General features: G+C 41.0%; 1 protein-coding gene across 1 annotated transcript in view; it reads left to right on the top strand.

Moving 5' to 3' along the window:
* SCN5A (sodium voltage-gated channel alpha subunit 5) overlaps window positions 1-25,586 on the top strand; it is a 319,838-nt gene that overhangs the window by 276,379 nt on the left and 17,873 nt on the right. The window contains exons 22-24 of the mRNA XM_074946329.1: window positions 9,750-9,872; window positions 10,652-10,774; window positions 19,328-19,609. Coding sequence (XP_074802430.1) covers window positions 9,750-9,872; window positions 10,652-10,774; window positions 19,328-19,609 — 528 coding nt within the window. The remainder of the gene's footprint in view (window positions 1-9,749; window positions 9,873-10,651; window positions 10,775-19,327; window positions 19,610-25,586) is intronic.

Below are 25,586 nucleotides of genomic sequence, written 5' to 3'. Positions count from 1 at the left end.
TCAAATGACAAATGATAAATATTAAAAAAACAACACAAGTATGTAGGGGCAAAATGAGAAAGGCCAAGGCACAAAATGAGATTAAACTAGTGAGAGACATATGATAAAGGGTAACAAGAAAATATTATACAAATACTTTAGAAGTAAGAGGAAGACCAAGGATAGGGTAGGCCCATTACTCAATGAGTGGGGGAAGACAATAACAGAAAATGCGGAAACGGGAGACATGTTAAATGCCCTTTTTGTTTCAGGTTTCAGAGTAGCAGCCGTGTTAGTCTGTATTTGCAAAAAGAAAAGGAGTACTTGTGGCACCTTAGAGACTAACCAATTTATTTGAGCATAAGCTTTCGTGAGCTACAGCTCACTTCATCGGATGCATCCGATGAAGTGAGCTGTAGCTCACGAAAGCTTATGCTCAAATAAATTAGTTAGTCTCTAAGGTGCCACAAGTACTCCTTTTCTTTTTGTTTCAGTTTTCACCAAAAAGGTTAGTAGCAATTGGGCGTCTAATATAGTGAATGCCAGTGAAAAGGAGATATGATCTGAGGTTAAAATAGAGAAAGAACACGTTAAAAATTACTTTGACAATTTAGGTGTCTTCAAGTCAGTGGGGCCTGATGAAATACATCCTAGAACACTTGTGGGCCAGGCCGGTTTGTTTACCTGCTGCATCCGCAGGTTCGGCTGATCGTGGCTCCCACTGGCCGTGGTTCGCTGCTCCAGGCCAATGGGAGCTGCTGGAAGCGGCACGGGCCAAGGGACACACTGGCTGCTGCTTCCAGCAGCTCGCATTGGCCTGGAGCAGCGAACCGCGGCCAGTGGGAGCCGGGGTAGGCCGAACCTGCAGACGCGGCAGGTAAACAAACTGGCATGGCCCACCAGGGGCTTTCCCTGCACAAGTGGTGGAATAAGTTTGGGAACCACTGTCCTAGAATATGCAAGGAGCTGACTGAAGAGATATCTGAGCCATTAGTGATGATCTTCAAAAACTCATGAAAGATGGGTGAGATTCCAAAGGACTGGAAGAGGGCAAATATAGTGCCAATCTATACAAAATGGAATAAGGACCACCCAGGGAATTACAGAAATTCGCAACACCTAGAAGATAATAAGGTGATATGTAACAGTCAACATGGATTTGTCAAGAACAAATCATGTCAAAGCAACCTAATAGTTTTCTTAGACAGGGTAACATGCCTTGTGGATAGAGGGAAGTGGTAGATGTAGCATATCTTGACTTTAGTAAGGCTTTTGATACTGTCTCATCTGACCTTCTCAGAAACAAACTAAGGAAAAATATAGCCTAGATGGAGCAAAATCAATCCCAGAGAGTAGTTATCAATGCTTCACAGTCAAACTGTAAAGGCATATTAAATGGGGTCTCACAGGGATCAGTCCTATGTCTGGTTCCGTTCAATATCTTCATCAGTGATTTAGATAATAGTGTAGAGAGTACACTTATCAAGTTTGGAGATAATGCAAAGTTGGGAGGGGTTATGAGTGCTTTGGAGGACTGAATTAAAATTCAAAATGATCTGGGCAAACTGGATAAATGGTCTGAAGTAAATAAGATGAAATTCAATAGGGACAAATGCAAAGTACTCCACTTAGGAAGGAACAGTCAGTGGCACACATACAAAATGGGAAATGACTGCCTAGGAAGGACTACTGCAAAAAGGGATCTGGGGGTCATAGTGGATCACAAGCTGAATATGATTCAATAGTGAAACACTTTTGCAAAAAAACTCCAGCATCATTCTGTGATGTATTAGCAGGAATGTTATAAGCAAGACATGGGAAGTAATTCTTCTGCTCTACTCCATGCTGATTAGGCCTCATCTGGAGTATTGTGTCCAATTCTGGGTGCCACATTTCAGGAAAGATGTGGACAAATTGGAGAAAGTCCAGAGAAGAGCAACAAAAATGATTAAAGGTCTAGAAAACATGACCCAGATGGGGAGATTAAATAAACCCAGGTTTTCCAGTCTCCAGAAGAGAAAACTGAGAGGGGACATGATAGCAGTTTCCAAGTACATAAAAGGTTGTTACAAGAAAGAAGGAGAAAAATTGTTCTCCTTAGTCTCTGAGGATAGGACAGGAAGCAATGGTCTTAAATTGCAGCAAGAATGATTTAGGTTGGACATTAGGAAAAACTTCCTAACTGTCAAGGTGATTAAGCACTGGAATAAATTGCCTAGGGAGGTTGTGGAATCTCCATCATTGGAGATTTTTAAGACCAGGTTGGACAAACACCTGTTAGGGATAGTCTAGTTATTATTAGTCCTGCCTTGAGGTCAGGGGACTGAACTAGATGACCTATTGAGATCCCTTCCAGTCCTGCACGTCTATGATTCAAAATGGCATGAATGTGATTTATCGAGCGATTGCCTATATGAAAATATTTTTCTGACACTTTGGGTTTTTTTATTCTTTCAGTCTTTTCCTCTGTCTGTGAAGTGCAATTGATTGCTTATATCATAAATGCTATAAATTTCTCTTTGTCTACAAACAGTACGTCTTCATCTCCATATTCATGGAGCACAGGCTGAGGGAACTGGGATTATTTATTCTGCAGAAGAGAAGAATGAGGGGGGGATTTGATAGCTGCTTTTAACTACCTGAAAGGGGGTTCCAAAGAGGATGGATCTAGACTGTTCTCAGTGGTACCCCATGACAGAACGAGGAGTAATGGTCTCAAGTTGCAGTGGGGGAGGTTTAGGTTGGATATTAGGAAAGACTTTTTCACTAGGAGGGTGGTGAAGTACTGGAATGTGTTACCGAGGGAGGTGGTAGAATCTCCTTCCTTTGAGTTTTTTAAGGTCAGGCTTGACAAAGCCCTGGCTGGAATGATTTAGTTGGGGATTAGTCCTGCTTTGCGCAGGGGGTTGGACTAGATGACCTCCTGAGGTCCCTTCCAACCCTGATATTCTAGGATTCTATTCCCCTTAAATTATCTTTCCTTCCCTGAACTGCGTGTTATTTTACCAGTACCTCTTTTCCCTCAGGAACATTTTCCTCCTTCTCCACATTCCACTGTGAATATGTTTTTGCATAGGATATTTAATGGATAGTTTTAGTTTTCTCTATCTATCTATCTTGTTCTGCTGCCACTAGGGCCATCAATTAATCACAATTAATTCCTGCAATTAACTGAAAGCAAAATTAATGCAGCAGAGGGACTGGAGCAGCACCAGCCTGCAGGTGGTGGGGGGATTGGAGCAGCCCCAACCACAGTTCCCCAGGCAGTGTGGGGTTTGGAGCCACCCCAGCCCACAACTTCCTAGGTGGCTGAAGCCCCATGCCCCAAGAGGCATTGGTACTTAGATACTTAATAGCAGGTATATATACACAGTACATGAAAAGATGGGAGTTGCCTTACCAAGTGGGAGGTCAGTGCTAACGAGACAATTCAATTAAAGTGGAAGTAGGCTATTCTGAACAGTAGAATACCAAGGGAGGAAAAATCACTTTTGTAGTGGTAATGAGGGTGTCCCATTTCAAACAGTTGACAAGAAGGTGTGAGTAAGGCAACTCCCATCTTTTCATGTACTGTGTATATATACCTGCTACTGTATTTTCCACTCCATGCATCTGATAAAGTGGGTTTTAGCCCACAAAAGCTTATGCCCAAATAAATTTGTGAGTCTCTAAGGTGCCACAAGGACTCCTTGTTGCTCTTTGATCTTGTCTTCTCTAGGAAAATAAAGCTTGTTCTTAACTTGGGTTAGCTAACACATGGCAACTTATATAAGGTAAAATCCTAGGGATGCCAAGGCAGCTTTTAATGTTAACACATTAGCAGGTCTGTATAAACTCTAGGTTCCCGCATAGTCTTTATCTTGACCAGCTAATATGTGTGAAGACTACAAACTGCTTGGTCATCACTAGGATTTCACCTCATATTAGTTATCATGTTAGCTGACATGAGTTAAGAACATGCTTTTTGGTTTTTTCCTAATGAAGATACACCTTTACGGAGACTGTAGAAACTCCATTGGAGTAAGCTAAGTGCCATAATATTACCATATTTCATGGTTTCAGATGTAGTTTTACCTAGAAAATCCTATTGGCTATAAATACAAAGATTAAAATAGTTAGAAAAATGTGCACTATTGTTAAAATTGGGGCTTACATTCTCTCCACCAGTCCTTTCCAGATTCCTGCAGGGTTCAGGGGGTAAGTCTGATATTATACAGAATACAAGACAGGTCACAAGCTTGCAAAAGGAAAAAACACACATTAGAAAAGTGCTGACTTTCCTTTTTGCTGTGCTTAGGTGGGGCAGTCAGCACTGATTTTGAAAGCTGTTTGATTTTTTTTTAATAGCCTTTGGGGTCATAGTTAATCAAGTCCAAACAGCCAACTCTCTGCTGTAGTGATTTTCCTATAAATAAAATTTGACAGGGAGAAATCAAATACCTTTGAAATCAACAGTAGAGTATTTAGACAAGTTGTCTCGAACTGAGGACTGACTCCAGCCTTGTAAATCATGGCCAAATATCACACAGCTTGACAGCCTAATCCTCTGAATAGATATCTAATACTGTGTAAATCTGTGTCAGGAGGACAGCAGCACCTGTGATGTATTTCAGGGTGACATTTTTGGCACTCTAGAGAAACTGGTAACCCGTTCTGAGCTGAAACCTGGTCTTACAGGATTTGAACAATACACCTTTGGCCTTGAGCAGAGGTGGACCTATGGCCCATGAATCTGGGATTGAGGGAAGAAGAGAATAAAGCACATGTGCAGCAGAGGCACCATTTCAGATTTTGGTTTGCTTTAACCATGACTCCTGGGGCTATTTAGGCACTTGAAAACTCTATTTTTTTTGGCAGATAACTTAGCAATTAGCTGACAGGAGCCCTGTGTCTAATTCCGTTAAAAAAGAAAGAAAATTAAATAAATATTAGACACACTCAGCTCTAATAACAACATGTTCTGATATCTTGTGGCAAGTCAGTTAAGGGACACTGGTTCGGTTTAAAATTTTAATGTATATTCTTACTTTATTACTAACTGTGGAGAGAGAGACCCCATCAGGACTCCTGAGTTATATCCCAACTCTGGGAGGAGAGCGGGGTCCAGTGGGTTACAGCAGGGAGCAGATACATCTGGGTTCTATATAAGAACATCAGAATGGCCATACTGGGTAAGGCCCAATGGTCCATCTAGCCCAGTATCCTGTCTTCCAACACTGGCCAATGCCATGTGCTTCAGAGGGAATGAACAGAACAGGCAATCATCTAGTTGCCTTGTTGCCCACTGGCAAACAGAGGCGAGGGACATGCAGAATATGGTGTTGGATCCCTGTCCACCCTATCTAATAGCAATTGATGGACCTATCCTCCATGAACTTACCTAGTTCTTATTGGAACCCTGTTATAGTTTTGGCCTTTGCAACATCCCCTGGCAAAGAGTTACACATGTTGACTGTGAAGAAATGCTTTCTTTTGTTTGTTTTAAATCTGCTGCCTATTAATTTCATTGGGTGACCCCTAGTTCTTGTGTTATGTGAAGGAGTAAATAACACTTCCTTATTCAATTTTTCCACTCCAGTCATGATTTTATAGACCTCTATCATATCCCCCCTTAGTCATCTCTTTTCCAAGCTGAAAAGTCCCAGTCTTTTTAATCTCTCCTTATACAGAAGAAGTTCTATGCCCCTAATCATTCCTGTTGCCCTTCTCTGTACCTTTTCCAAATCCAATGTATCTTTTTTGAGATAGGGTGACCAAATCTGCACGCACTATTCAATATGTTGGCGTACCGTGGATTTATATAGAGGCAATATGATATTTTTTCTCTTATCTATCCCTTTCCTAATGATCCCAATAATCTGTTACCTTTTTAATTGCCACTGCACATTGAGCAGATGTTTTCAGAGAACTATCCACAATGACTCCAAGATTTCTTTATTGATGGGTTCAGCTAATTTAGACCCCATCATTTTGTATGTATAGTTGGGATTATATTTTACTAAATGCATTACTTTGCTTTTATCAATATTGAATTGTGTTGCCCAGTCACCCAGTTTTGTGAAATCCCTTTGTAACTCTTTGCAGTCTGCTATGGACTTAACTATCTTGCGTAATTTTGTATCATCTGCAAATTTTACCACCTCGCTGTTTACCCCCTTTTTCAGATCATTTATGAATATGCTGAATATGTACCTCTCTCGATTCTCACCTTTTATTCCAATGCTTTGTTTCCTGTCTTTTAACTGAAGTGCATGGCAGTGCTTTCAGGATCATCTAAGGATCCTTAATTTACTTTAATGATAAGGCTTTTGTTATCTTTATCACCCTGCTTCTGTTTATAAAAAGAAAAGGAGGACTTGTGGCACCTTAGAGACTAACAAATTTATTTGAGCATAAGTTTTTGTGAGCTACAGCTCACTTCATCGGATGCTCACGAAAGCTTATGCTCAAATAAATTGGTTAGTCTCTAAGGTGCCACAAGTACTCCTTTTCTTTTTGCGGATACAGACTAACACGGCTGCTGCTCTGAAATCTGTTTATAAACAAATTCCCTGCCCCAAAGCCTGTGCTGCTCACAGCTTCGGAGGTCCACATATCACACTCAAGCTGTTGCAATTAAGAGCTCAGTCTGGGGCTAGGGTGAGTAGATCTCCTCTACAAAACTCAGGAGGGGCTAGAGCCCTTCCCTGTCCCCCCGCCCCCAAATAGCGCCCCTGAATTGTGGGAGACCTGAAAACCTGTCAAAAGTTTTGCCTGTAACTCATCTGGGTAAAGATAACAAGGGGAAAGGATTGTGGTTGCACTGCATTTTAATCCTTTTGTTGTAAAAATACATTTTTTTAAAAAATGAAAGAGCTGAACTTTTAGCAAGTGTGTTGGTAATTTAGTTTCTGTTTTTCATATCATCTCTCAACCTATTCATAATAATGCACACAGTTCTCTTTTTCATTCACCTCCCCCACAGGCAAACAACTGTGGACGGGGAACTCAAGGACTCTGCAGGACTAGTGCCATTGTCTGGCTATGCCAGACAAAAGACAGGAGGCACCAGGTGTGGTTTAATTAGGCTGCAACTTTATTCACTTAAAATATCCGGGAGTACCTGGCAACAAATTGTACAGTACAGGAAGGAGGAGGGTCACCTCCCCGCTATGCCAGACATAGGAGCCCCAAACCCCTTCCTCAACTCCTTTAAAGGGTGCTAGGAAAAGGAGAGGGGTCGCTTCCCCTTGTACGAGATGGAGGGGCCCCAAAACCCCTTTACTCAGCTCCCTTAAGGAATGATTTCCTTCAAATCCTTTTCCAATCTGTGTTATCCAATACCCATATTCCTCCCATAGTACCTGTGTAACGTCGACAGACCCCAGTCGTCAGCGGGCAGGATCAAACCTCGGGCCTCTGGAGCCTAGTGGATGAGCCTCTACCACATGAGCTAAAAGCCAAATGGCTGTTAGCGAAGGCTGTAGGAGCAGACTCATTTTCTCTCTCTCTGTCTCTAAGTGGTCTCGGTGCCACTAGATGGGACAGAACACCACACCCTGGAGGTCTGTGGGTTACACCTGCACTGGACATTCACCACAAGTTTTATGTAGTAAGTTGCAACATTATAACCTAACCCTCTTACTCCACCCCATTGGGTCTCAGACCGTTGTTGGGAAGGTGAACTCTCCCCCCGTCCGCTTGGCCAATCTGTTGGTGAGGGAAAAATTCCTTCCCAGCTCCCCACAAGGAAAAGAGCAACTAGCATAATGTCCACACCAGGTCAAGGGGGAACCCAGTCCTTTTGCCATATTCAGGGTGGGTGTATGCTGCCACCTTGATCCTCATAAAGAGGGCCTCTTCAGGGCTGCATGGGGTATAAATATCCTCCCACTCTTCCAGTCAGCAGGGAGGGCAGGGCAGTTACTTTCTCCTGATCTGAGCACAACTGCTTCCTGCCCTTCCTGTCCATCCCTGTAAACTTTCCCCCTTCTTCCCACCCGTTGTAAGAAATTCTTAAAAGAGCAACCCCCTTTACTCCCAGCTAGCTGGACAAAAAAAACCACTTGCATGAAGCTTGCAGCAGACACATTATCAGTATTAAATTTTCCAAAGGGGGTAGGAGTAGAAATATGTCCAGACACCTTCTGAAATTCCTACTGGGGCAGTATACCTCACAGGGCTGTGTATCTATGCTGTAGTGGGGTCCTTACTATACAGGGAATACCTCAGTCATGCCAATTATGTTACAATGTTGAGAGTCAACAGTTGAAAAGCTATTTTATATATGCACGCAGCACATGTGCCCAATACTATGGGCTGAATCCTACAGTCCTTTCTCCTTCGTTGGGCAACATTCCCATTGAAGTCAATGGGTGGAGTGAATAAGGACAGCAGAATTTGACTCTATGTTAATGCAATATCAAGGTCCAGATTTTAACCACAATTTTCAAGAAACTCAGAGTGAAAGGCAAACAAATATTAAATGAACATTTACAGCAGTGGGCATGAGCATGAGAGAGTGTGAAAATGAGAGACTGCTTGGCAATGTAGTGCACTGTGGTTATAAAGGTTTCAGCAGACTGAGTTTTGGTTGGCTACATTAATAATGAACGGTGAAGACAATACCAGGCTAGACAGAGCATCCCAAATGAGTGTCAGTAAAAGCTTTATACCACACTAATCCTAATGCAATTCAGAAACGTTACAGAGAGTTTTAAATGTTTTTCATAGGCCCTCCACCTGTAAAAGCCAGGCTGCCCTAGTTAATCATTAATCCCAAGTGAGCAAGCCTTAGAAAGGGAGAGAAAAATATCACTAATTAATATATGGAACCTATAAAAATTATCTACTTAAACCTAGCCTATGTCTGATCTATCTACCTAGTAAGTTTCTATACCATGCTTATCACCATGGTACAGAAGCATTTATTATCAGTCTTCCTTCCACTCCAGCCACAGGAGCTGAATCAGTGAGGTGAGTTTGCCTATTGCACCATGTTAAAGTGTGTATCAGTGGCTAGTGCTCTGTGCTGTACACCAATGCTTCTTCCAGCACAGCTGTGCTGATTTACACCAGCTGAGAATCTGGCCCATTGTGTCTGCCCCTGGCACTATTAACTCCAGGAGCTGCTACCCTACTGCTGGCTGTGTCTAAAAGGTGCAATAGAACCATTAATTTATAAAAAATTAAAACACTGAGTGCATTGTACAAAGATATTTAGAGATGATTACTGTCTGCTCTGCTTTGTGTAGTTAAATGACTAAGCTTATAGGAGTAGGGATGGCCCGGGGGTTAGGATGCTAGCCTGGGACTTAGACAACATGGGTTCAATTTCCTGCTCCATCACAGACCTCCTGCATGATGTGTTTCTGGTCTCCTCTGTAAAATGGAGGTAATGGCATGTCTCTCCATTACAGGGGGGGTGGGGAAGATAAACACATTCAAGACTGGAAAGCACTCAGATATTACAGTAATGGGGGCCATATAAGTACCTTAGATAGACAGGAACAAAGGATTTGTCAGGGTGAGCAATGCATATATTAATGCAGGTAGTCCGTAAAATCTCAATTCCTGGCAATAGAAAAGGTTGTAAAGATGGAACAAAAATTAATCTGTTTATTTTACTCTTGAAAGTCAGAGAGATGCTTACAGAGTATGGGAGTAGCTTCCTTTTTCACTCCCTGGTTAGTAAGAATTCAGGCTGTGAATGTCAACTGTGGCTGTAAAACCCATTTACTTCGTGTTTGTTCATCTGATGAATAATCTCAAATTCCATTCAATCTGCACAGATTTCAGTTGTTTGCCTGATAGCAACAACTCTTGATTATGACCAGCTGGGCACTATGAAATCTCTCAGAACACTGAGGGCCTTGAGGCCCCTCCGAGCCCTATCCAGATTTGAGAGCATAAGGGTAAGGGTATCTTTTAGTGTCTATCAAGTATGTGCACCTTTAATGCTGAGCACCTTCTTACTTTCCTTACAGGAAAATAACATAGAATCTTCTCTTTTAGGTGCTGTGTGGGGCTCCAGATAACGGTGAAAATGGAAAGAGTCATACAAATTATATACATAATTCTTTTAAAGAGTCTATAATAAACTCAGATCCAGTGTCAGGTTAAGGGGAGATCTTTTAAAATCAGTATTTATGATTGATAATTCAGTTGACAATGGCAATCTTAAAATCTTCTATCATTTTAATAAATCATTGGATCTTGCAGGATCTTAAAGTGATTCATTGGGAGAGCACTAAATTGCAGCATTTACATGATTTAATAATACTTCTAATGATAGACGCACACACACACCTCTGTCAGCTGTAAGCTAAATAAAATGTCGGTGCCGCAGATTTGTATTTGTGATATCCTCTTTTTCTGGCCAAAAAGCTCCTGTTGACATTACTAGGCACCTGTGTGCTTTGCTAGTGGGAAATAGACTCTATTTCTACGAGTTTACATTCAATTGGAAACAAAGGCTTTATATTCTGAAGGCATCATGGAAAGAACTGTGTATATATCTGGATGTTAAAACTTCTTTTCTTTCTGCATTGATCTAATTCAATGTCTTCCATTTAGGGTATTTCATCATTGTCCCACTAACAGGTTTTTTCTTTTCAGGAGGGAAAGGCAGAAGAGAAGTAAAATGGTAGGATTGTGCTAATAGTTTGGACTTTTGCTTTATGTCTCCATTCAGGTCTCTTTAATAAGCCTCATAGCTAACTCACTTGGATACTCCGAAATGGGTCCTATTAAATCCCTTAGGACTCTCCGAGCTTTGAGACCATTAAGAGCATTGTCACGATTTGAAGGGATGAGGGTAAGAGTAAACAAAGCAACCATCGAAGCCCATCTGTGTGAACATCAAGCATGTAAAAGGGCCATATTTCTTTGGTTTTGTTTTCATTATGACTGCAAAGGAAATGAATGATAATGCCATGTGGGAAAAAAAACCCTCCATTGTATTGATTGCATTAGTACAGCTGCAGCTTTTACTCTCTGGTGGATTTCATGATAAGCTAATCCCGCTGCATAACTTGTCATACTGTGTTTTAAAAACAACTTTTTGGCTGAGGTAACATCTGGCTAACAATTGTCTCTTTAATTATGAGGCACATCAGGGAAAATAATTTTGCTACAGGTTTGCTCCTGCCTCCAAATTTTATTAAAATTAGAATCAATCGCAAAGTTGTTGAGGACTTTTTCACTAATAAAGAAAATGAACATTAGAGGCACACTGTATATGGAAAACAAATGAGCAAATTCACAAAAAACTTTCCTCTAAAGTATTTCAATTTTAATATAGAATGCCAGGATTAGCATTTTAACCATGTGACTTGTGTTCATTGTTCCATCTTGCATGTCTATCGTCTCCCATTTGCATTTGCTTGAATGTATGGATGTATCCACCAGTATCATACATATTTATTTGTGCTTGATGAGCACAGCAAGTACAGTATGTTTAAGTATCTGGATTTGGGCTTTGTTTTTTAAACAATTTTTATCATGCATGACTATCAAATGATGATAACTGCATTCTGTACAAGTCAAGGGTACCATTAATACTGTAGATCACATGGCAAAACAAAACAAATCTCTGTATGGCACAATCTGTAACACTTGGGAGTATATAAGGTACCAACTTAAACACCATTTCCAAGATTTCTGATTTAGATATATGTAAAATTACATCTGTCCTATGTGGAGAAACCAAATCCCTAAAATATGTCAAGGAAAATGGTAAGGTGTTAATAATAAAATGAATTTGGAATATGGCTTCTTTTGCCTCTAGGTCGCAAGTTCAAATTCAATATAAGTCACTGGCGATCAAAAGTCTATACAGTTCATGTGCAACAAGTTGGTGGTTTCAGCTGAAATCCTAGTGGTCCAGTTTCCATATCATAATCATACCATAGTAAGACAGCCAGAGGACTGAATGAGCCTAGAAATTGAGCTAACCCTATAAGTAGTAAGTACATTGGTGGAGCAGTGTGGGGCATCCAAATTTGAACTGTTTTGGTTCGAAACACTGCACTCTTCTTAGTGAACCCATACGATATCATATTTTAAAGAGTATTCACACACAAAACAGTGCATAGGCTTAAGCAGCCAGATCCCCAGCTGGTATATATTGGTGCAGCTCTACTAAAGTTAATAGAACTACTTCTGTTTACACCAGCTGAGGAACTGGCCCCATATTTTTATTAAGTGTGGGTTGTGCCATATACCCAGCTTCACCTACTACAGGCCACATTGCTTTACCACATTCAGGAGCCCTAGCAGGAACAGAGAAATATGGCACAGCTGAGAGGGATAAAGATCTGATCTAGACGCATAGTTGCACCAGTTTAGCTAAAGGTGTGATTTGTGCGTGGACATCTTAAATTGATTTAGACCCGACTTACATTGGTTTAGCTTAAGTTGGTAAATATACAAGCTCAATCAAAACCCATATAGCCAGTTTTAAAGTCTTATAAGAATATCCATACATGAGTTTGCAAAAAGAAAAGGAGTACTTGTGGCACCTTAGAGACATGAGTTTGTATCCGTTTAACTAAATTGTTGTTAAACCTAGCAACTTCCGTGTGTAGACAAGTCCAAAGTATGGGGCATTTGAGAGGCTGAAAAACTTGAGAGAGTAGAGAAACACTGAAGGAAGGTTGGTGGGATGTTTACTGAAAGCTGGAGAAGTAGTTGGTTTGCTGTAAACCTGCAGGAGAAGGCCATTTTCTATTACATCAGTCCCAGAAATGCTGTTCCTAAAATGCGCATACTCAGGGGTATCCCAGGTTTCCTGACACAAAGTTCTTGTCCTCCCTACCCCATAGGTATAGTTGCAATGTGTACAGTATTTGTGCCTCCTTTTTCTGAGCTATCAGAGATACTGAATTAGCTTGTAAATTATGATAAAGTATAATCGAGAATACGTGCCACTGGAAAATCAATTTATTATATTTTTAGCATGTCTAACCATACTTACCATGGCTAGGGACAGTAAGACCTTTCATTATTAGGAACACATATGCTCCAGAATGCACAAGGAAAATTACCAGAGGAGAGAGAGATTAAATAATGTTAATGTTGAGACGCAAACACACAGAGTAAGGAGATAATAATAGTTTGTGTTTGTATAGTGGAGCTCAAAGTACGTTGCAGAACTAAGGTATAAGCAAGAAAATTCTCATAGAATGCTTCACTAAACTGTACTGTGCCAAAGCTTTGAAGTCAATTGGTCCTGACTAAAAGATAGAGAGGTAGACCTGTGATTTGGGGCCAGTGAATTGGAGGCATTGATAGGTTTGGAGGGGTGATGTCTGTAGGGTCCAATCCAGCAAAGCGCTCCCTGATTGCATGGCAAACAGGGGCCTGTCATGACTAGACTTCAGAGTGACCAGGCCCCATGCCCTCCACATCCTATTTCTTCCTATCTGCCAATGGGCTGAGTTCCAGTGCAGGCAGAAGAAATCCTCAGCTTGCACCAGCCCAACAGAGAGTTCTAGGAGTTAGGAGAGAACTACCTTCTGGATATCCAGAGAGAAACCCTGTGGAGGGAGCCTCCCCCAGGGAAACTGCAGCAGAGCCTTCTGCTGGTGCCTAGGAGTGCATACACAGCTGCCAAACCCTGCTGCCAAAAACTGTCTGACTGATAGATCTCAAAAAGTAATTGTAAATGGGCAATTGTTATCCAGTGATGCAATGTTTCTAGTGTGGTCTCAGGGATTGGTTCTTGACCCAAATCTATTCAATATCATTATCAATAACCTGGAAGAAAATATAAAATCATTGCTGGTAAAGCTTACTTATGGTACAAAAATTAATGTAGTGGTAAATAATGTTAAGGATAGATTAATTATAACAGAGCGATCAAATGGGAAACTGGGCTCACTTGAATAACATTCATTTTAATACAGCCAAATACTGCATACATCTAGGAACAAAGAAAATAGGGCACACTTGTAATATGGGGAATTCTATCCTGGAAAACAGTGGTTGAGAAGGGCTTAGGGGTCATAATGAATAATCCACCGAACATGAGCTTCCCGTGTGATGTGATTGCTAACAGAGCTAATGTGATTCTCTGAAGATAAGCAAGGGAATATCAAGTAGGAGTAGGGAAGTGATATTACCTCTTAATACAGCATACGTGAGGCCATTACTTAAATACTGACATTCTGGCATCCACATTTAAAAAGGGACATTGAAAAATTGGCAAGGGTTGGAAAAGAACTACAAGAATGATTCAAGGTCTGAAAAACCTGCTTTACAGGGAGGGATTTAAGAAGTTCAATCTACTTAGCTTATCCAGAAGAAGGCTAAAAGGTGACTTGATCACAGTCTATAAGTACTGACGCGGGGAGAAGAGTTCTAATAGTAGAGGGCTATTAACCTAGCAGACAAAGGCATAATGAGCTTCAGTGGATAGAAGCTCAAACTCTGCAAATTCAGACTAGAAATAAGGCACACATTTCTAACACTGAGAATAATTAAACTTTGGACAATTTACCTAACAGTGTGGTGGCTTCTCCATCGCTTGAAATCTTTAAATTGAGATTGGATGTCTTGCTAAAAGATATGACTCTAGATCAACCAAAAGGTATGGGCTTGATGTCGGAATTACTGGGTGACCTTTTCTATGGCCAGTACTATACAGAAGATCAGACTAAATGTTCACAATGGTCCTTTCAAGCCTTAAAATCCATTGGGCAGATCATCAGCTGGTGTAATTGTCCATGAAGTCAGTGGAGCTATGACAATTTACGCAAACTGAGGATCTGCCCATCTGAATCGGTGAAAGGAAACGTTGAAGATTTAGAGCAGTGGTTCTCAAACTGTGGGTTGGGACCCCAAAGTGGGTCGGGACCCCATTTTAGTGGGGTCACCAGGGCTGGCTTAGACTTGCTGTGGCCCAGGGCTGAAGCCAAAGCCCGAGCTCCACAAGCCGAAGCCTGAGGGTTTCAGCCCTCTGTGTTGGGACTCAGGTCACAGGCCACCCCTGCCTGGGGCTGAATCCCTTGGGCTTCAGCCTTGGCCCCCTTCTCTCCCCACCTGGAGCAGTGGGGCTTGAGTGGGCTCAGGCTTTGGTTCCCCCTCCTGAGGTTGTATAGTAATTTTTATTGTCAGAAAGGGGTTGCCATGCAATGAAGTTTGAGAACCCCTGATTTAGAGGGCCTTCAGATGCCAAGTAGGGCATTGGGTGGCAAAAGGCTACCCCCAACAGAAATTATGGGGAAGGAGGTTTCAGGCATGGCCAATAAGATATTAATGGGAATGCAGTGTTATAAAACCATCTCTTATAGATGACTTTACTGTATACATTATTTCTAGACATAACAGAAATTTGGTCCTTAGTTTTGCAATGTTTGCGTCTCAACTTTAACATAAATTCTTAATAGTTTTGTCTGTTTACATATTCAGGTCCTTAATCAGCTGTCACTTGCACTGATGTAAATTAGGAGCAGCTCCTTTTAAACAAGTGGCATTATGTTGGTGTAAAATCAGTATAAGTCAGAGGAGAATTAGGCCCTTCATTAATAATTCATTCAAAGAGGTGTTTCATGATTTGCTTCAAGTCTTGTGTCATATTGTGTTATCTATAAGCCACGGAACATAATTCAGCACAAGGAAAAAAGGAGAATGCATGCGTGACCATCATTTGTATTGTCTAACTTGCATGATTGTGTTCTGTTCCTATGCATGATCATTTGCACTGTAATCGCTCTATCTCTAACAGCCGTAATGTTTTCCTCTCTGTCACACATAGTATAGTTGCAGTAGTTTGGGGCCAGCATGGTTGGACATTGAACAAAAACATCACACTAAAGAGCAAATGAAAATTATTAAGATATCCATTTGGGCAGTATTCCAATGATCATTTACTTTGTAAATTATTTTGCATCTTGGCTTACAAAATAAAGGTTGGGTTAAAACTATAAAGTTAAGAATGCACTAAATCTAAAAGTGAAAGATAATATTAGCAAAAGGGACAGTATTTGTAAAAAGTCTGCATATGGCAAAAATAGGTACACAGTCAGTCTTGCAAAAAATTTGCTCCTTTCAGAAATGTGCAAAATATAGTTCCAGGACTTGAAAGACTTATGTAATTGTTAAGGCTGTCAATTAATCGCAGTTAACTCATGCAATTAACTCAAAAAATTAATCATGATTAAAAAAATTAATCGCGATTAATCACAATTTTAATCGCACTGTTAATAAACTACCAATTGAAAAGTATTAAATATTTTGGATGTTTTTCTACATTTTCATATATAGAAAATGTATTCTGCATTGCAATTGAAATCAAAGTGTATATTATTTTTGATTACAAATATTTGCACTGTAAAAATGATAAACAAAAGAAATAGTATTTTTCAGTTCACCTCAAACAAGTACTATAGTGCAATCTATTGTGAAAGTGCAACTTACAAATGTAGATTTTTTTTTGTTACATAACTGCACTCAAAAACAAAACAATGTAAAACTTCAGAGCCTAAGTCCTCTCAGTCCTACTTCTTGTTCAGCCAATCGCTAAGACAGACAAGTTTGTTTACATTTACAGGAGATAATGCTGCCCCCTTCTTATTTACAATGTCACCAGAAAGTGAGAACAGACATTTGCATGGCACTTCTGTAGACAGCATTGCAAGGTATTTATGTGCCAGATATGCTAAACATTCGTATGCCCCTTCATGCTTCAGCCACCATTCCAGAGGACATGCTTCCATGCTGATGATGCTCGTTAAAAAATGTGTTAATTAAATTTGTGACTGAACTCCTTGGGGGAGAATTGTATGTCCCCCGCTTTGTTTTACCCGCATTCTGCCACATATTTCATATTATAGCAGTCTCGGATGATGATCCAGCACATGTTGTTCATTTTAAGAACCCTTTCACAGCAGATTTGACAAAACTCAGAGAAGGTACCAATGTGAGATTTCTAAAAATAGCTACAGCACTTGACCCAAGGTTTAAGAATCTGAAGTGCCTTCCAAAATCTGAGAGGGACGAGGTGTGGAGCATGCTTTCAGAAGTCTTAAAAGAGCAACCCTCCTATGCAAAAACTACAGAACCTGAACCACCAAAAAAGAAAATCAACCTTCTGCTGGTAGTCTCTTGACTCAGATAATGAAAGTGAACATGCGTCGGTCTGCACTGCTTTGGACTGTTATTGAGTAGAGCCTGTCATCAGCATGGATGCATGTCCCCTGAAATAGTGGTTGAAGCATGAAGGGACATATGAATCTTTAGCACATCTGGCACGTAAATATCTTGCAATGCCAGCTACAACAGTGCCATGAGAACGCCTGTTCTCACTTTCAGGTGACATTGTAAACAAGAAGTGGGCAGCATTATCGCCTGAAAATGTAAACAAACTTGTTTGTCTGAGCAATTGGCTGAACAAGAAGTAGGACTGAGTGGACTTGCAGGCTCTAAAATTTTACATTGTTCTATTTTTGAATGCAGTTTTATGTACATAATTCTACATTCTACATAAGTTCAACTTTCATGATAAAGAGATTGCACTACAGTACTTGTAGGTGAATTGAAAAATGCTGCTACTTTTGTTTTTTTACAGTGCAAATACTTGTAATCAAAAATAAACATCAAGTGAGCACTGCACACTTTATATTCTGTGTTGTAATTGAAATCAATATATTTGAAAATGTAGAAAACATCCAAAAATATTTAAATAACTGGTTTTCTATTATTAACAGTGCGATTAATCACGATTAATTTTTTAATTGCTTGATAACCCTAGTAATTGTGCATTCTTCAATGTACCAGAATAAACTGCCTGCTCTAAATGTGTAAAATCATTTTACTGTGCTCTTTTATCCTTTCCAGAAACACAAAGGTAATGGTGAAATGAATTTGATATTATTGGCTTGTCAGAAAATTGGGCACTAATATGATAGAAAACAAGAACTGACATTTTCCATAGCCAGATTCACAATTGAATAAAATTTCATTTTTGCAGATCGATATCACTTTGTCTCAATTTCAGAAATATAAACTGAGAAGGGGAAAGGCTTAGTGTCTGCATATCAGATTCTAATCTTGAAAGCATGAAATAAACAAGGAGACAAATTCATATAGTAAAGTCTGGAATCTGTAGAAAGTTTGCCAGTTTACTTTGCATTGGTCCTGCAAATTAGTGGGAGCACCTAGAGTAGCTGTGGATATGTAAAAACTGTACAAGCCATTAATATAGTGTGAAAGAATACATTTTGTGACAAAGATTTTTCTCTGGAAAATGTCTTTTGTGGTATGCTTAGCATGCATCAAAGGCTTTTACATTTTGGATGGTGGTTTAGAATGCTGAATAACATATATATATATAAGGTGATTGTTATATTAGCCTTATATTTTGGAATGCATGTTGATATTGCTGAATTTTTGTGGTGACTATAGAATGCATATTGTATATCCTATTTGCATTGGTTCAGATCCATATTGCAAGCATTGACTTTTGTTCCTATGCCAATTGTTTATAAGTACTTTAAGTGACTGGGTCCTTTCCTATACAATATTTGTATGTGTGGTTGTATACATGGGTTTGCACACTAATCCTGCCTGGAGCTGATGGGTCTCTGCAGAAAACAGAATTATACAGACTTTGGTACAGTATCGAGTGGGATAATGTGAGTCAGATATATATTAAATCAGGGTGTGTTGGCTGTTTTAATGCTACGCACTGTAGAGATAAGAGTAATAAGGGAAGGGATTAAATTGTAACAGTAGATCCTCCATTTTGGCGGTCAGATATCCTGCATAGCTGCCCTGCTCCAAGAATTTCAATGACTCTGCTTTCTCACAGTAATAGTGGCTTCCAATCAATGGTATCTTTGACAGATGAGACACCACTGGATCAATTACTACTCAGATAATCAATACCCTTCATAGTTAGGGTTAAAATTTCAGGTATTGTGAAGGGGCCTGAGTTCAGAAAGGTGTTTAGATACTTTGCTGCTTAGAAGAAAGCCTCTCTTCCTCTCTCCTGGTCCCTTAACCATTGTGAGAATATTTACTGTGCCCCGCTGACCTCCGATTATACGCTTAACACATCATTAAACATAGGGTCCAATATGAAGCAGGGAGACTCCTCAGTGGTACTGCTAATTTGCCCTGTTATGAACAACAATTGGTTGCATGGGTGAAATACTAATAGATTATTTTTTAAGATACAAAAAAGAAGAGTCTAAAGTGTTCTTAAATTTTTCAAAATAGTGGGCCAGATCTTCAGCTAGTTTTAATCCAGTTTACATCAGCTGAGGATTGGCCCAGTTACTTTAGTGTACAAAACAGCTACTTAGGGATGTGTTCATGTGAGGGCCTGCAGTAATTGTATGTTTTTCTTTTATTTCACTTATTTAAGGTGGTTGTGAATGCCCTGTTAGGCGCCATCCCTTCCATCATGAACGTTCTGCTCGTCTGCCTCATTTTCTGGCTCATTTTTAGCATCATGGGAGTGAACCTGTTTGCAGGAAAGTTTGGAAAATGCATTAACAAGACAGCAGGAGATATGCCTTTAGACTCTAAAGTTATTAATAACATGAGCGAGTGCATAATCTATAATGTGACGGGCAATTTTTACTGGACAAAAGTTAAAGTCAACTTTGATAACGTTGGTGCTGGTTACCTGGCTCTTCTACAGGTGGTAAGTATTATCAAAAACACTTGTTCTTGTTAGGTAGATATCCAGTGGTCGAGTCATATGAGGTGCTGAGTGTCGTCAGCGCTTACTAAAATCAGCACCCCTAGGATCTGACTCCAAGTTAACAACTACACTTTTCCTTTTACCTAGACTGCCAAACATATGCAATTTGATGGTGTAAATGATTTATACTTTTGCTGATGAATCCATCTGATAAATATTTATTGTTGTTTCTGGTTTTAGGCTCAGATTAGGAGTTTCCAGGGGTATACTCCATGCATCACTCTTTTAGAGTTATCCTGGGGGTGCTCAAAACCCAAGGGTGGATTTGAAACCATTTTGTTCTTCTTCCTCCTGTTTGTAAAAAGAAAAAAGAAAAGGAGTACTTGTGGCACCTTAGAGACTAATCCAGAGCAAAATTGAGTCAGAGTTCCTACAATGAAAGTAGCACTGTGTGAAGGCATATGTGCCAGGATACAGTTTATTGGCTTTACTGAACCTGTGCTGGATCACCAGTGTTCCAGTTAGACCTTAAGTGAAAAGGGCCTGATTCTCCTCTCATGTACACCTCTGTCAATTGGAAGTAACTCAGATGATGTTAGTGTAGTTAATACTAGGAATTCAGCTCAAAGTCATTTACTAAAATCCTCTGACCACCTAGTAAAGAAATCCCAAAGTTGTCATCCAGCGACCACTGGCGGTCTGCAGAGGACATGCTGTAGAGATCTGGCTGCTCATATGATGCTGGCTCCTCCTCCTCCTCTCTTCCTGCTGCTAAATTTACTTAAAAATAGCTAAATACCATGAAGGCCCAGATCCTCACCTGCTGTAAATCGGAGAAACTCCACTGAAGTCAGTGGAGCTTGGCCCTTTCATACCAGCTGAGAATCCTGCCTTTCATGCCTTCCGAATAATACTTTTTCATGTAAACCCTACCTGTAGTTGTATGAATGGGAGAGGAAGTGATCCAAAGTGGGATACAAAATGGGAGACAAGGTATCTATATGAGACAATCTCTATTAAAATGCAGTCAACACGGTGAAAAAGTTTGAACCCTCCTTGATATCCTAGCATCCAGATATACTCTGGAGTGATCATATCCAAGCTTCATCTAGTTCTTCTTCAAGTCGTGTCCCTATGGATGCTCCGCTTCAAGTGCGTATGCACCTCTTGAGCCTTTGATCGGAGATTTTCCACTAGCAGCATCCTTTGGGCTGCATATGCATCCTATACATCCTCATGCCACACACCAAGGCTGTAAAGGACTGTGCTGTAAACCACCCTCATTTCCTTCTCAACTACTTCAGCCTGAGACAGAGCCCTAGCATATCGGCTTTGAGCATGCCATGGCTCAATTCTTGTTTATAGTTTATTACTATTTAGTATTAGATACAATAGTTGTTAGTAGATAAGTAGTGTGAGGATTAACTTTGTTCCTCTCTCTTCCTTCAGGGAGCCTTAATCTCTGGCAGGGCATGCCTGGCTCTCCAGGATTCAAATGTTTCCTCTCCTGTCAGGAAGCTATTCTGGTTAGCAACAGCCACTCTAAGTGTGTTTGCTGTCTGGAAGAGTCACACATCTCCCAGAAGTGTAATATCTGCCTGGCCCTTAAATCCAGGAAGGAGAAGGAAATACCAGGAGATCAAGTTGAGGCTGCTGCTGATGGAGCTCTCCCTTTGACCCACTTCAGAGTCAGGTCAGGAGAAACTCCTCCTGCCCCCACCCCAGAAATCTGTCTCTAGGCAGATCCAGCGCTCCTTTGACCTCAGCACATATCTTCCCATAAGAAAGGGAAGATTCTTGAGGTTTCAGTGAAGGCTCCCAAGAAGAGGAGCTTTGACTCCCTCCCCTAAGGAGTCTGCTCAGTCCCCTGCTAAGTGCATGGTATCAGAAGCCTCAACCTCTCGGCTTGGTACCGTCGAGGTGAAGGACTCTCGGAGATCCAAGGAGAAACACGGCTCTGACAAAATCCTGATACTGTCTACAAGGGACAAAGAGGGTAAGGATAAGCACTCCTCCACACCAATACCATTGTGCACACCTCCATTTTTGGTACCTCCCCAGTCAGGACCCTGGGAACTGTGCAAACTGAAGCATCAGACACTATCAGTGCCTACTTCGGTATGCTCTAAGAGTATCATCTCCTTCTGTTGTCAAGCACACCACCACATCGGTACCAATCCTCCACTCAGTACCACAGGAATTTAGATACTCAAAAGACTTATCAGTGGCGGATGAACCAAAATCTCCACTTTTCATGGGTACTGAAGACCTCTCAGTACCAAGCCCCTGATCTCCAGACTACCGTCACTCTCCAGTACTTCCAGACTTTCCACCTTGTTCTGTTAGTACCCCCCAGTTGGAGAATATTGAAGAGGAAGAGGGAGACCTCTATTCAGTCTCTTCCATCTCAGTGCAGGGTTCTCCTATGCACCCACACAGGAACTGAGTCTTTGAAATGTTTAGGGAAGATCCTCATGCATGTCACCATGTGATGGGACCAACCATGGATGCCATCCCCTCTCCTTTATGGACTCCCCCAGTGGCTATATTGGGGGTCCCTGGGCTGCGTACCAACAGCAATTTGCCAAACCACCAGCTCAGACAAATGGGGGAGCTAGAGATATTCATTCCCCTTCTTGCCAACTGAGATCCCAACATGAGGAGACATTTCAGGAACAGGAAGATAAAGAAGACACCTCTCAAACTCCTATCTCTTTATTATCTCCAGATGAGGTCATTACACCTCAACCACCATCCATCGCCAATGATTTCCAGCAATTTCGAGACCTTATAAAGCAGGTAGCCAACGCTCTTCAAATACCACTCAAAGATGCCAAGGATTCGCAACACAAATTATTTGACATTTTACAATCAGCAACACCCACAAGATTTGTATAATTCATTAATTAGGTGCTCTTGGACCCAGCAAAGATTGTTTGGCAAACACCCATTACCTTTTATTCTCCACACCACCACTCCTGCCGCATGTCATTCTCTGGTGGTGGATGCAGTGAACGAGCAGGGTAAGCAACACTACTACAAGTCTGCCCTGCATGACAATGACCAAAAGTGCTTAAGCCTCTTCGGACAGAAGTCCTATTCATCTGTGACCCTGCAATTTTGGATCACAAACTATCAAGCAGTCATGGCTAAATACAATTTCACAAACTATAATAAATTTATGGCCCTTATTGATCATCTTCCACGGGAACAGAGAAAACAATTTCAGGCATCATCACGGAGTGGCCAGTTATTAGTCAGGATGTCTTTTCAAGTGTCCTTGGATGATGCAGACACCACTGCCAGGTCCATTTTTATGGCACTAGTTATGCACAGGGTGTCGTGGCTTTAACTCCTGGAGTGCCCATGAGGTCTGAATCTCCCCTTTGATGTTTGAAAGTTGTTCTCAGAAACAACAGATGAATCTCTTCACACACTAAAAGTCTCCAGGGTCATGTTAAGATCTCCAGGTATGTGTAACTCCTACAAAAGAAAGAAAATTGAATAGGTCAAAAACTGCCTAGATTTCTCATCCTGCTCAGTTCTCTGAGTTTCACAGATCTACCAAACCCCCAGGAAGAGACATAAGTCCCAAATAAAGAGAGCTTCTCATCCTTCTTCTGCAAGTACCCAGTAATCATTGAAACAACAGTTTTGATGGGTCGATCAAGTGTTTGAATCCTCTCACACCTCTGGTTCAGCAGCTGCAAGCCTTTGCTCACTTCTTCCCTTTCCCATTTCCAACATGCTAGGAGATGGGTCACTACAGACAAGTGATCATAGATGTCATAACATCAGGCTACTTCATCCACTTTACGTCTCTTCCTCCCCTCCTTGCACCTGCCTTCCCCATCGCTCTTTAGGAATTCCTCTCACAAGCTTCTACTGAAACAAAAAATAGATTCTTTCCTTAATTTAGAAGTGAAAGAGCCAGTTCCAGCTCTTCATAAAGGAAAGGGGTTCTATTTTTGGGTGGAGACTGATTTGAGATTTCATATGGCAATACACCCATCTCACAGAAAATACCTAAGCCTTACAGTCGACTAGAAAAATTTTCAATAATGAATACATTCCTTCCACCTCTTCTCAACTCCAAGGGTATTCTCAAAGGTCCTCGCAGTAGTGTCTGCTTACCTTCTTTGGGAGACAATTTTAGTCTTCCTGTACCTCAACGACTGGCTGCTCAAGTGTTAGTCTTATGAAGCAGTACTGTCATCCACTCAGACAGCCCTTTCCCTTTTCCAAGAACTGGGTCTTCAGCTCAATGTTAGAAAATCCACATTAATCCATGCACAGAGAATATAGTTCATAGGGGCATACTTGGATTCATTGACAGCCAGGACCTACCTTTCTAGGGAGAGATTCATAACTTTGTCAAATCTAGTCAGAACCATTCAAGGGAGTCCTTAGAACCTCAGTAAGGAACTATCTACAGCCCCTGGGTCATGTGGCAGCTTGCACCTTTATGACCAATCACACCTCTGTTGGTTCCAAGGCTGGCTCAGAACAATTTAATCACCAACCAGAGACCGTTTGGCATAAGGTGTCAGACCTCACAGACAACTTACCACAGGATTCAAGGGAGGATTTAAGATTCTTAATTGCAGAGGGTCAGTTAAGAGCTTGGACCTCCTTACAGGCAGCAATTGATGCATCACACAGTACAGCAAGGACAATGGCGACAGCAGTGATGACGAAATGGGCGTCATGGTTACGATCTTCAGGGAAACATAGACTGCTATAAAGAATTTCCCTTTTGAGAGTTGTGACCTTCTCAGCCGCAAGACAGATGATGCATTACACCCTTTAAAGGTCTCCCAAGCTACTCTTAGATCCCTGGATGTATACACACGACAACCCAGAAGGAAGCAAGTTACACATCCCTGTCCTAAGTAGACTTCTTCCCCATTGTATCCTCCCTATCACAGGCCATCAGAACGCCTTGGAAGAAACAAAGATTACACAGAAGATTACACTGCTTCTTCATCAACACAGGTGAGACCAGTTCCTACCTTGAGACTGCCAGTTTGATGGTTTAGTGAGTCGAGAGCTGCACAGAACCAAACCTAAAGGGTCTGTACCCATGACCTATCCCATTTGGGGACTGTTCTTTATTTTCAAGGTGCCTGGACCAGTATCACCTAGGACTGCTAGATCCAGGAAGACCTCCAGGTTGGATATTCAATCCAGTTTCAAGCTCTCTCTACTCCTCATCCATCCTTCCTGTCCCTTTTCAATGACCCCTCTCATGAAAGACTAATGCAACAGGAGGTAGAGGCTCTGAGAGCAATAAAAAGTGGACCGCTTCAATACAGAATGAAAAGGCTTTGTTCCCATTATTTTTTTAATCTCCAAGATCCTATTCTGGATCTTCATTTGTCAAATCAAGTTCAGAATAGTAACCTTTGCCGTCAATAATCCCATCCCTAGATCCGCAGGACTGATTTGCAGCTCTCAAGCTCCAGGACATGTATTTACATATTTCACGTTACCTAGGACACAGGAAATAATGAGTTATAATAGGGACTTTATATTTCTAATACAAGATCCTTGGATTATCAACCACCCCCAGGGTTTTCTCAAAATGCCTTGAAATAATAGCATCTTATTTAAGATGGCAAAGAATACAAGTTTACCCTTGATGACTGGTTTGTTTGAGGGAGCTCACCTCAACAGATAACAGACTATGTTCATCACATCGTACAGCTCTTTTCCGCTTTGGGACTCAAGATCAATGAACTAGAAGTCATCTGTAGTGCCCACCCAGAAAATAGAGTTGATGGCAGCTCTTCTGCACTCCACGACAGTGAGAGCATACTTACCTCAGCCAGATTTGAAGCCATGGAAGATCTCAACAAGTCAGTTGCCAAAACAGCCTCAGATAACAGTAAGAATGTGTCTGAAATTATTAGGTTACATGGCCTTGTGCACATTCATAACTCTGTATGCCAGACTTTACCTTCATTTTATGCAAGGG

Source organism: Natator depressus, chromosome 2 (genome assembly GCF_965152275.1).
Source record: "Natator depressus isolate rNatDep1 chromosome 2, rNatDep2.hap1, whole genome shotgun sequence".
NCBI lineage: Eukaryota > Metazoa > Chordata > Testudines > Cheloniidae > Natator > Natator depressus.
The sequence above is the reverse complement of the archived record's forward strand: the minus strand, read 5'-3'. Positions and strand labels throughout refer to the sequence as shown.